Source organism: Nerophis lumbriciformis, linkage group LG29 (genome assembly GCF_033978685.3).
Source record: "Nerophis lumbriciformis linkage group LG29, RoL_Nlum_v2.1, whole genome shotgun sequence".
Classification (NCBI taxonomy): domain Eukaryota; kingdom Metazoa; phylum Chordata; class Actinopteri; order Syngnathiformes; family Syngnathidae; genus Nerophis; species Nerophis lumbriciformis.
Window position 1 is genome coordinate 8,712,255 of NC_084576.2, and position 12,903 is coordinate 8,725,157.

The following is a 12,903-nucleotide window of genomic DNA, read 5'->3' on the forward strand; positions in this document are numbered from 1 at the left end:
CCACCAAGTTTGGTTAATCCTATTTTGCATTTATTGGTGGATTAAGTTAAATTGGGTAGGTATGGATGGGAATTAATGAGAATTTTACGGTTCCGATTCAACTTTCGAGTCTGTTTAGGATTTGGTTCTTTATCGGTTGTCTTATTCTGATAAAAAAAAGAAAAAGAAAAAAAAAAAGAACTAAATGGTGGATGAGCATTAATTGTGTTTAGTTTCAAGGTAAGATGACCTTACAAAGCCTACAGCCTACAGGGAAGTCTTAAAAGGCACATACGTAACAGTGGAAAAAAATACTTTTTTGAAAATAAATATAATAAATAAATATTCTTCTGTAGAATTTAACAACACTAATCGTATGTGGAAATTACACAATAATATAACATTTAGTAACATGTGATAAGTCAAGTCTTCTTCTGATGAATATGGCTTACAGCTTATAAAAACTTAGAATTGAAAATGTCATATAATGAGGGGATTAAAAAAACTGTAGGTTACGATCATCAAAATTGTAATAAAGGCTTGACATATCTCTCTTTGCAAGTAATGAGTTTTTATCACATTAGTTTCACATTTAAAGTTGATTTGCTGACATGAATGAACTTTTAAAAGAAATTAAATTTTTTTGCCTGTATAATAAAAAATGACCGAGTGAACAGCTGGTGGGAGGAATACATGCAACTTTCGTCTGACTACAATTGAACATTCACCCACCAAAAAAGGAGCGTTGACTGTGACAAATGGTTTCAAGCTTTTGACCACAAACTTAGTTGCTGCTTGGTGACATTCATCTAGTGGCAGACGTGAACTGGAGCTATACTGCTAGTAGGGGTGTGGGAAAAAAATCGATTCCAATTGCGATTCTCACGTTGTGCGATTCAGAATCGATTCTCATTTTTTTAAAAATCGATTTTTTTTTTTTTTTAATTAATCAATCCAAAAAAACAATACACAGCAATACCATAACAATGCAATCCAATTCCAAAACCAAACCCAACCCAGCAACACTCAGAACTGCAATAAACAGAGCAATTGAGAGGAGACACAAACACGACACAGAACAAACCAAAAGTAGTGAAAATGAATATTATCAACAACAGTATCAATATTAGTTACAATTTCAACATAGTGATTAAAAATCCCTCATTGACATTATCATTAGACATTTATAAAAAATAAAAAAAAAGAACAATAGTGTCACAGTGGCTTACACTTGCATCGCATCTCATAAGCTTGACAACACACTGTGTCCAATATTTTCACAGAGATAAAATAAGTCATATTTTTGGTTAATTTGATAGTTAAAACAAATTTACATTATTGCAATCAGTTGATAAAACATTGTCCTTTACAATTATAAAAGCTTTTTACAAAAATCTACTACTCTGCTTGCATGTCAGAAGACTGGGGTAGATCCTGCTGAAATCCTATGTATTGAATGAATAGAGAATCGTTTCGAATCGGGAAAATATCGTTTTTGAATCGAGTATCGCGTTGAATCGAAAAAAATCGTGACCCAAAGAATCGATATTGAATCGAATCGTGGGACACCCAAAGATTCACAGCCCTAACTGCTAGCCTTTCAGCCAGTCAGAATCTGTCTCTCAATGTGTTCATCTAAATAAGAATGCATTCATATAGTGCCAACATTATAGGTCGTGTTTTGTTAGTACCTGTTCTATTCACGCCAGATGACTGCTGCTGCTGCCTGGTATGGGATTGATGCGGGTCAAAAACACGACATTCATTTATAGTTATTGCATGCTATATGTTCAAATGTTTTAGCATATTGCCCGTATGTCATCTTGGTGAAATAGCAGCCTTGCAATTATTACAAGTAGCGCTGTAAAGGTGCCAACGACTTCTAAGTTTCCTGCTTCACAAACCTGCAGCATTATTAGTGGTGGGGGAAATAATCGATTTTTAGATGCATCGCAATTCAGACATGGAGGTTTATAGAATCGATTAGTAAAAGTCAATAAACCATTTATTTATATTAAATAAAGTAATGCAGACAGTTCTAAGATTTGGCTGACTGCAGCGAGCCATCTCACAGAGAGATCCGAACAGCTCCTTTATTATCAGGCACCAGTTTTACACACATTTTCATTAATTTAATAAATGTGGGAACTGTTTTTTATTATCCAAATGAAATGTTTTTTTTACAGTTGCAAGTGATAAACGCTTATTTAGTGAAACGATAAGAAATGTAAAACTGCATCAATATACATAAAGATGCATCAATAATCAATCTTTAATCGAATCGTGGCTTTTAAATTATAATCATATTCGGATCGTAGGTGCCCAAAGATTCTCACCTCTAGGCATTATAAAGAAGAATTTTTCCAAAATCAAATTTTAATGGCGCAGTCAGTGCCTACTATTTATGGGACTCGAGGAGACTATGAAACGGTAAGTACTAACAGTAGATTGGCAATGTTTGAATGATACGTTAGCAATGTCAGCTCTATTTGTAGTGTAGTTTATAGCCTAGCCTTCTAATTTAGGACAACATCTTCACCAACCTCTGGGAATATAAAGAATGATTTCCCTAAAATCTATTTTTAAGCTTAAGACAGACATGATACGACCCACTGAGCTGCATTCATTTGAAGCCTTTCTTCTGAAATTTCTTCTGCGGTTCCTTTTTGTCCAGGTCCGAGTCTGGCTTGTATATATATATATGACTGGATGCTAAAATCTGTAGCAGCTCAAAAGTTGAATATATTTAGAATAAGAAATGTTACTTGCGGGAAGCTTCTCTCTCAAACTACAAATATGGCCACCGGGGCGGGGATGCATGTTCAGTGAGTCTATCTTAACAAGTCCAACTCTCAAAACTGCTTGTTTTGGGCGGCCAAAATGTGGCTTGAAGATATGTCTTCACAGCAAAATATTGACCAAAGAACCATCACTGCATGTCATGTAGACCAAAAGGAAGTGCTTTAAAAATAGAAAAAATATATAATAGTTCCACTTTAAAAGTCATGGTAATCAAGAAATCGCAATGCATACAGTAACCATTCATACTTACTTGCTTTTTTGTGAAGCAACTTGTGAGAAACCCAGCTTCCTTTGAAACATTCCTAAAGAGAGAACATAAGAAAAAAGTGCAATTGCTATTGATCAACAGTCTTAATTATATCACTAAAATTATATTGATCGACATGATTAGCCTTAATAAGCACAAGTGTTATAATTCACTCTAATTTCAAAGTACCGGTAGTAGCAAATAACGGTACTACCTATAGGGATGTTTATTTTTTATACAGTGCTCTAAAGTGGCAAACGCTGCTTATTGTGACACTGCTGTTTTTTTCCGACTTGTGGATGTCTTTTTGGCTGTATCGCATATTACTTTTGGGCTAACACCTTATTCAGGACAATAATGTTTATAAATTACTGGCTGGACATAAGAGGTTCAGTTTGAAAATACTGAACTCTTCAACACTGAATTTAGTTAAATAAAATGTCACAAACAGTTCCTGTTTTTGTTGGTGTTTTGACTGTGTTCTGTTAATGCTACTTAAGTAAAAATGAACACTTAACCGAGAGAGACAAGAACTAAGGCACACTGTCAAGTTGAACGACCAACACCATGGTACAATTGTGCATTTGGAATTTGGAATTTCCGAATTCTTAGTCGGAAATTCCAACTGGAACGCCTTCCGAGGTTGGATTTCTTACTCGGAAAGTAATCACCATCCCAATTAGCTTCAAAGATGGTTCTTAGTGTGAACAATCATTTTTTTTCTGTATAATTAAAGTTCTACAGGGTTTCCACCAGATTGCGAATATACTGTTCTTGTTGCGGTGGCGCAAGGTCAGGGACGTGGTCAGTATGACGTCGTGATTTTTAATAAGCTGTGATGAAACACACACACACACACACACACACACACACACACACACACACACACACACACACACACACACACACACACACACACACACACACACACACACACACACACACACACACACACACACACACACACACACACACACACACACACACACACACACACACACACACACACACACAAAAAACAGTGAAGTTGGTTCATTGTGTAAATCGTAAATAAATAAAAATATACAATGATTTGCAAATCATTTTCAACCTATATTCAATTGAATAGACTGCAAAGACAAGATACTTAACGTCCAAACTGGAAAACAGTTTATTTTGCAAATATTAGCTCTTTTGGAATTTGATGCCTGCAAAATGTTTCAAAACAGCTGGCACAAGTGACAAAAAAGACTGAGAAAGTTGAGGAATGCTTATCAAACACTTATTTGGAAGATCCCACATGTGAAAGGGCTAATTGGGAACAGATGGGTGCCATGATTGGGTATAAAAGCAGCTTCCATGAAATGCTCAATCATTCACAAACAAGGATGGGGCGAGTCACCACTTTGTGAACAAATGCGTGAGCAAATTGTCTAACAGTTTAAGAACATTTCTCAACAAGCTATTGATCCCTCAGGCGGTACTGCCCCAAAAAGGTTGAGTCTTGGGCGCAGTTGGGTGTTCCAACAGGACAATGACCCCAAACACACATCAAAAGTGGTAAAGGAATGGCTAAATCAGGCTAGAATTAAGATTTTAGAATGGCCTTCCCAAAGTCCTGACTTAAACCCCATTGAGAACGTGTGGACAATGCTGAAGAAACAAGTCCATGTCAGAAAACCAACAATTTTAGCTGAACTGCACCGATTTTGTCAAGAGGAGTGGTCAAAAATTCAACCAGAAGCTTGCCAGAAGCTTGTGGATGGCTACCAAAAGCGCCTTATTGCAGTGAAACTTGCCAAGGGACATGTAACCAAATATTAACATTGCTGTATGTATACTTTCGACCCAGCAGATTTGGTCACCTTTTCAGTAGACCCATAATAAATTCATAAAAGAATCAAACTTCATGAATGTTTTTGTGACAAACAAGTATGTGCTAAAATCACTATCACAAAAAAAAAAAAAAAAAAGTTGTAGTAATTATTGGAAACTCAAGACAGCCGTGACATTATGTTCTTTACAAGTGTATGTAAACTTTTGACCACAACTCTACATACATATACACATACGTGTATATATATATATATATATATATATATATATATATATATATATATATATATATTAGGGATGTCCGATCCGATATTTGGATCGGATCGGCCGCCAATATTTGCAAAAAAATGCGTATCGGCAAGGCATGGGAAAATGCCGATCCTGATATAAAAAAACTCCAGTCCGTGTTTTCCAACGCACCGATTTAAATAATACATTCCACTTTTCTGCTGCTCCCTAATTTCCGTTCCGCATTTTCCAGCACACCTTCAACACATCCACAGGTCTGTGGATTCTCACGCAGTTGCTTTTAGCTGCTGGCATTACACGACAGGCTCTTCTCACTCTTTCCTGTGTCTCCCTCTCACAGACAGCAAGCGCACCTTCTTACACACGTCACATACTGTTACGTCATACGTCACATACGTATACGTCCTCCCCGAGCAGAGAGGTAGCAGCATGGCTAACCGTAGCTGTGATGCTAGCGCAGCCGTGCGAGCAACCTTCCCTCTAAGGTGCGCGCCTGTGCAATTGCTCACTGCTCAAGCGCCCGGCAAATCTATGCCACGCACAAAATCAAATAAAAAAATAAGCGCATAACAATTTTCGACACACGGACACGACAGAGAAAACAATTTTCGTCATCATTGTTCAAATATTGTAACGTATGTCGAGACGCTTATCTCCGTTCGGTGCCACACGCCCACACCATCAAAATGCCGAGGCAAACATTTCCAGATCAACACCGTATGAAAAAAATTGTGATTTTTTTTGTTGTGATTTCCTTCTCTGCGTGAAAGTTTAAAAGTAGCATATATTAATGCAGTATGAAGAAGAATGGTTTAATGTAGACACATAGAATCATCATACTGCTGTGATTATATGCATCAAGTGTTCATTCAAGGCTAAGGCAAAATATTGAGATATATATCGTGTATCGCAATATGGCCTTAAAATATCGCAATATTAAATAAAGGCCATATCGCCCAGCCCTAGTTCATTGATGCCATTTCTGTTTGTCATGTATAATTTTGTCTATTTTGTGTTTATCCTTGAATAAACAGGTCAGTTTCTTGTTACCAACCATTGTGTATTATTCAAACTCACCTAATTCAGCTGGCTAGTTATCAAGAGTACTAAAACCCTTTTCAACATGATTCTGACAACTAAGTAGGCTAAATAACTTTAAACTTTAATACATGCTCGGATAGGCCAGTATCTGTATCGGATCGGAAGTGCAAAAACCTGGATCGGGACATCCCTAATATATATATATATATATATATAAACATATATACATACATATAAATATATATATATATATATATATATATACACACCGGTACATATACACACACACATATATGTTACACGTACATACACACACACACATATATATATACATACATATATATACACACACATATATATATATATATATATATATACACACACACATATATACATATATATATATATATATATATATATATATATATATATGTATGTCTATATGTATGTACGTAGCTATATCACACAGATATATAGGGCTGGGCGATATATCGCGGGTTTGTCTCTGTGCGAGATATATATATATATATATATATATATATATATATATATATATATATATATATATATATATATATATATATATATAGATAGGGCTGGGCGATATATCGCGGGTTTGTCTCTGTGCGATATAGAAAATGACTATTGTGATACTCGAGTATGCGTTCTCACGCAGTTGCTTTTAGCTGCGGGCATTACACTTCAGGCTCTTACTCTTTCCTAAGGCTGGGCGATATGACTAAAAAATGTATCACGATATAAGTGTTTCATTTCAGTCGATGTCGATAATTATTGATAAAAAAAAAACAACAATTCTAAATAAAAACCAGGAGAAAAAAGGCTGAATTTAAATACTTTTAATTTAAATATAACCTTTAGAACGAGGTCAGCATTATGAAAAACAGTCAAATAAATGAAAATACTGGTCGATGTGGAAATATTGACATTAAATAAATGCTTAATCCAACAAAATGTGCAAAGTATTGTAATTAAGAAATTAGTAGTGTACAACTCAGGCTTTAAAGCCATATTGGTAACAATATATGCAAATAAATAACAGTCACATTAAGCAAGCAGAAACAAACATGTCTTACAGAATATTGTAAACATCGGAATAAACTTGCGTCTGAACATCTGTGACAAAACAAACCTGTTACCCTCTTCAGTCATTTATGGAAAAATCAAACCAACTTCAGCATATAAAAAAAATAACTCAAACAACTACTCAACCATTGCTTCACTGGCTGCAACAACTCAAACACTGCTTCACTGCAAGTTACTCAACAATTGCCTCACTGCAGATTTTGTGCAAGGAAGACAAGCTGATTGACCATCCCAGGTTTTAAGGCTGCCCTGGTACATGTCACAATATTACCCCCAGTACTAAAAATTATTTCAGAGGGGGTGCTGGTGGCTGGAATGCACAAGTATCCTTTGGCAAGCTGCGACATTCTGGGAAACTTGCGCTCATATACCTTCCACCACTCAAGGGGGTCAGACTCACTGTCGGTATCCAGGCATTTTAGGTAGCTTTTCAGCTCATTTTCCACTTTTTGCCTTTCAGTGAGAGGTGAGGCATCTTCTTCATCGTCTTGACTTTGTTTTTTGAAGAAACTACCTAATGATGGTTGTTTCTTCACACCCAGTGGGAGAGGTGTGGCAGCTTCTCCTTCTGCACCCTGGCCTGCTGTTCCCTCTGAAACCTCTGCCTCTGATTGGCCTGTGTTTTCATCCAACATTTCAGACACTGCTCTTTCTTTAATGGCCTCTTCCTTTTCCGGGCTGATGTACTGTGCTTTGAATCTGGGATCCACAAAGGCAGCCATGTTGAGGAGATCATCTGTTGCAGAGTCGGCATATTTTTCATCAAGATAGGTCATTATCGTCGTCTTCAGGTCTTTTGTGAGTTGAGTGTCCTGGTCTTTTTCATTCAGCAAATCTGTACGGAACAGGTGGAGCACTAGCTTGACATAGGAGACTGTCACGTATGACTCCCCTGAGAGGGAGTCTGTGAACTCCAGAAGAGGAGTTAAGGCCTCATGCAGTGACTCCAGAACACCAATGTCCTGCCATGTAGGGATCAGGTGCCTGTTGTTTTTGTCTGCAAACAAAACTTCAGCGATTGCCTTTTGTTGTTCGAGGACCCTTGCCACCATCTTCTGTCTTGATCCCCACCTGGTTGGTGACTCTGTGACCAGCTGGTGTTTTGGGAGAAGGAGACGTTCCTGAGCTTTAAAAAGCTCCCTCTTTTTCTTCCAGGAGTAGGAGAAGGCAGAGACCACCTTCTTACACACTCCAACAGCCTTTTCCACTCTTTTATCTTTCCCTGCCGCACCTGCAGAAATACAAAAGTAAATACAGTGTAAATAACTGGTAACTGATAAATCAATAATAATAATAACAACAACAACAAAAATGGGGAAAATAATTATGAGAATGATAACAACAACAACAAAACTTTTATCATGTTCTATTGGCTGATCAAGTCAACATAATCAACAGAGAATTCTACTCACCAATTGCTGAGTGCAAACGATGGCCAAAGCACTGCAGCCCTGTCCACTTGTTTAATGAAGCTGGCTTCACTATATTTGCCCCGCTGTCTGTGGTGATGCACACCATTTTTCCTCAGCCAGACTCCAGGACAACAGTGCCTCCTTCAAGCCTTCTGCTATTATCTCCCCGGTGTGGTCTTCGGGGAAATACGCAGTTTCCAGGCATCGTGTTTTCAGAACCCAGTCATTGTCGATGAAATGAATTGTCAAGCTTAGGTATGGCTCGCATGAACGGCTTGACCACATGTCGGAGGTTGTCGCAAAGTGCTTTGCTAACAGTATCTCCTTTTCCACGGATTCCCTGCACATTGTGTAAAGCTTAGGAATAGCTGTCTTGCAAAAGTACTTTCGGCCAGGTAGAACTAGGGATGTCCCGATCCAGGTTTTTGCACTTCTGATCCGATACCGATATTGTTTTTGCACTTCCGATCCGATACCGATACTGACCGATACTGGCCTATCCGAGCATGTATTAAAGTTTAAAGTTATTTAGCCTACATAGTTGTCAGAATCATGTTGAAAAGGGTTTTAGTACTCTTGATAACAACTAGCCAGCTGAATTAGGGGAGTTTGAATAATACACAATGGTTGGTAACAAGAAACTGACCTGTTTATTCAAGGATAAACACAAAATAGACAAAATTATACATGACAAACAGAAATGGCATCATTGAAACTAGGGCTGGGCGATATGGCCTTTTTTTAATATTGCGATATTTTAAGGCCATATTGTGATACGCGATATACAGTATATCTCGATATTTTGCCTTAGCCTTGAATGAACACTTGATGCATATAATCACAGCAGTATGATGATTCTATGTGTTTTGATTGATTGAGACTTTTATTAGTAAGTTGCACAGTGAAGTACATATTCCGTACAATTGACCACTAAATGGTAACACCCGAATATGTTTTTCAACTTGTTTAAGTCGGGGTCCACTTAAATTGATTCATGATACAGATATATACTATCAGATATATACTATCATCATAATACAGTCATCACACAAGATAATCACATTTAATTATTTACATTATTTATAATCCAGGGTGTGGAGGGGGGGCGCCGGATGTAAGTATCAAAAAGACAGCCAAAAGAGTTTGATATGAGAATAAATCTAAAGTTAAAATATAGGGTAGAAATGCACCCATTTGCAGGAAATGTAGTCTTGATTTTCAAAATTTTCTTTCAAGGCTTGCATGTCTACATTAACACATTCTTCTTAATACTGCATTAATATATGCTACTTTAAAACTTTCATGCAGAGAAGGAAATCACAACTAAAAAAATCACTAATTTTTTCATACGGTGTTGATCTGGAAATGTTTGCCTCGGCATTTTGATGGTGTGGCGTGTGGCACCGAACGGAGATAAGCGTCTCCACAGACCTTACAATATTTGAACAATGATGACGAAAACTGTTTTCTCTGTCGTGTCGGTGTGTCGAAAATTGTTATGCGCTTATTTTTTTATTAGATTTTGTGCGTGGCATATAATTGCTATGCGCAGAGGACGCTTAAACAGTGCGCAATTGCACAAGCGCGCACCTTAGAGGGAGCGTTGGGTCACACAGCTGCGCTAGCATCACAGCTAACGTTAGCCATGCTGCTACCTCTCTGCTGGGAGAGGGTGTATACGTATGTGACGTATGTCGTGAGAGTACCGTATTTTCCGCACTATAAGGCGCACCGGATTATTAGCCGCACCTTCAATGAATGGCATATTTCATAACTTTGTCCACCAATAAGCCGCCCCGGACTATAAGCCGCGCCTACGCTGCGCTAAAGGGAATGTCAAAAAAACAGTCGGATAGGTCAGTCAAACTTTAATAATATATTAAAAACCAGCGTTCTAACAACTCTGTTCACTCCCAAAATGTACGCAAATGTGCAATCACAAACATAGTAAAATTCAAAATAGTGCAGAGCAATAGCAACATAATGTTGCTCGAACGTTAATGTCACAACACACAAAATAAACATAGCGCTCACTTTCTGAAGTTATTCTTCATTCGTAAATCCTTCGTCTTCGGTGTCCGAAGTGAAAAGTTGGGCAAATTTACGATCCACTGGCAGATGTTGGCGTCGTCTGGCGCTGCCTCCTCGTCTTAGTGAAGGTGTGTTCGCCTTCTGTCATCCATTGTTCCCACGCAGTTAGCAGTCTAGCTTTGAATGCCCTGTTGACACCAATATCTAGCGGCTGGAGGTCTTTTGTCAATCCACCCGGAATGACGGCGAGTATTGAATTAAGCGCGTAAGCGTGTCTCTCAATGTGCTGTTATGAGCTAGCAAATATAACAACTACACTACCCAGCATGCAACGATAGTTACGAGCATGCGCGGTAGCCCTGAGAAGCGTTGTATGCTGGCAGTTAGCACGCTGTGAGTAAACGTTGAGAACTCAGTTAACACGCCTCGTCTGCATTATTTATAATTAGACAGACAACACACTTAATAGGAGCCATTTTGGGGTCTTTACATAAACACACAAATGGAAATGAAACGTCACATATCCCAGCATGCACCGCGCGCTTCTTCGTCATCCATTGTTCCCACGCAGTTAGCAGTCTAGCTTCGAATGCCCTGTTGACACCAATATCTAGCGGCTGGAGGTCTTTTGTCAATCCACCCGGAATGACGGCAAGTATTGAATTAAGCGCGTAAGCGTGTCTCTCAATGTGCTGTTATGAGCTAGCAAATATAACAACTACACTACCCAGCATGCAACGATAGTTACGAGCATGCGCGGTAGCCCTGAGAAGCGTTGTATGCTGGCAGTTAGCACGCTGTGAGTAAACGTTGAGAACTCAGTTAACACGCCTCGTCTGCATTATTTATAATTAGACAGACAACACACTTAATAGGAGCCATTTTGGGGTCTTTACATAAACACACAAATGGAAATGAAACGTCACATATCCCAGCATGCACCGCGCGCTTCTTCTACGGGGAAAAAAGATGGCGGCTGTTTACCGTAGTTGCGAGACCTAAACTTTATGAAAATGAATCTTAATATTTATCTATATATAAAGCGCACCGGGTTATAAGGCGCACTGTCAGCTTTTGAGAAAATTTGTGGTTTTTAGGTGCGCCTTATAGTGCGGAAAATACGGTATGTGACGTATGACGTGACAGTATGTGACGTGTGTAAGAAGTTGTGCTTGCTGTCTGTGAGAGGGCGGAACGGAAATTAGGGCGCAGTAGAAAAGTGGAATGTATTATTTAAATCGGTGCGTTGGAAAACACGGACCGGAGTGTTTTTTAAACTGGATCTGGATCGGCATTTTCCCATGCCTTGCCGATACGCATTTTTTTGCAAATATCGGCAGCCGATCCGATCCAAATATCGGATCGGGACATCCCTAGGTAGAACATAACGGGGGTCGAGCACGTATATGAGACTCTTGTACCCAGACTTCTCAACTATGCTGAGCGGTAGCATGTCCTTCGCTAATTGATACACCACTGCATCCGTTATTTCTTTATAACGTTTTGAATTTTTGTCGTATGGCACTGCTGCCGAGTACCTCTCGATGGTGGTCTGTTGTTGCCGCTTCGGTGCTGTTCCACTTGCACCGGCTGATGTAGATGGTTGTGGCTGTTTGATACTGCTGTACTCCAGCGGGTGAGAGCGGCTCAGGTGGTAAAATAAGTTTGTCGTGTTCCCAGACTTGGTCGGGACGACGACCTTGCAAAGTTTGCAGACAGTATTACTCTGATTCGTATCGGACTTAAAAAATCCAAAATACTGCCAAACTGGTGACGTGACATTTCCTTTTTTATTTACAATTTCCTCTCGTGCTGCCGCACTCATATTCCTGTTTCGTTTCACTCCTCGTCGTCAGCTAGCCGTTGTTGCTCTTTTTTTTTTTCTTCCTGTTAGCATTTCCCAGAATGCCTTGCGGTTCAGGCTCGGCCGTGATAGGTCGAGAGGCCAAAGCCCTTCCTCTGCCTACACCCCCCAGAATGCCGTGCGGTTCCGGCTCGGCCTTTCTTCCTATTTTTTTCTAACAGAACTCAGTGAAATTATCGAACGTTCTATCGACCCCATTTTCTATTGATATTGATCACATGTCTATCGCGATATATATTGTTATTGTTTTATCGCCCAGCCATACTCTTTCCTGTCTCTCCTTCTCACAGACAGCAAGCGCAGCTTCTACACACGTCACATACTGTCACGTCATACGTCACATACTGAACATATACGCC

The 12,903-nt window shown here is 38.9% G+C and overlaps 2 protein-coding genes across 3 annotated transcripts in view; both read right to left on the reverse strand.

The window, feature by feature from the left end:
- The window catches only part of metap1 (methionyl aminopeptidase 1), a 67,526-nt gene that overhangs the window by 37,217 nt on the left and 17,406 nt on the right, over window positions 1–12,903 (reverse strand). For both annotated transcript variants that reach the window (XM_061925072.2, XM_061925073.2), the window contains one exon: window positions 3,032–3,083. In XM_061925072.2, the coding sequence (XP_061781056.1) occupies window positions 3,032–3,083 (52 nt within the window). The remainder of the gene's footprint in view (window positions 1–3,031; window positions 3,084–12,903) is intronic.
- Window positions 7,062–9,384, reverse strand: LOC133571872 (E3 SUMO-protein ligase ZBED1). The gene is made up of 2 exons (XM_061924392.2): window positions 8,650–9,384; window positions 7,062–8,468 (listed from the first exon to the last, which is right to left on the reverse strand). Exons 1-2 carry the CDS (start codon window positions 8,753–8,755, stop codon window positions 7,426–7,428), a joined length of 1,149 nt encoding a protein of 382 aa, XP_061780376.1. The 5' UTR covers window positions 8,756–9,384; the 3' UTR covers window positions 7,062–7,425.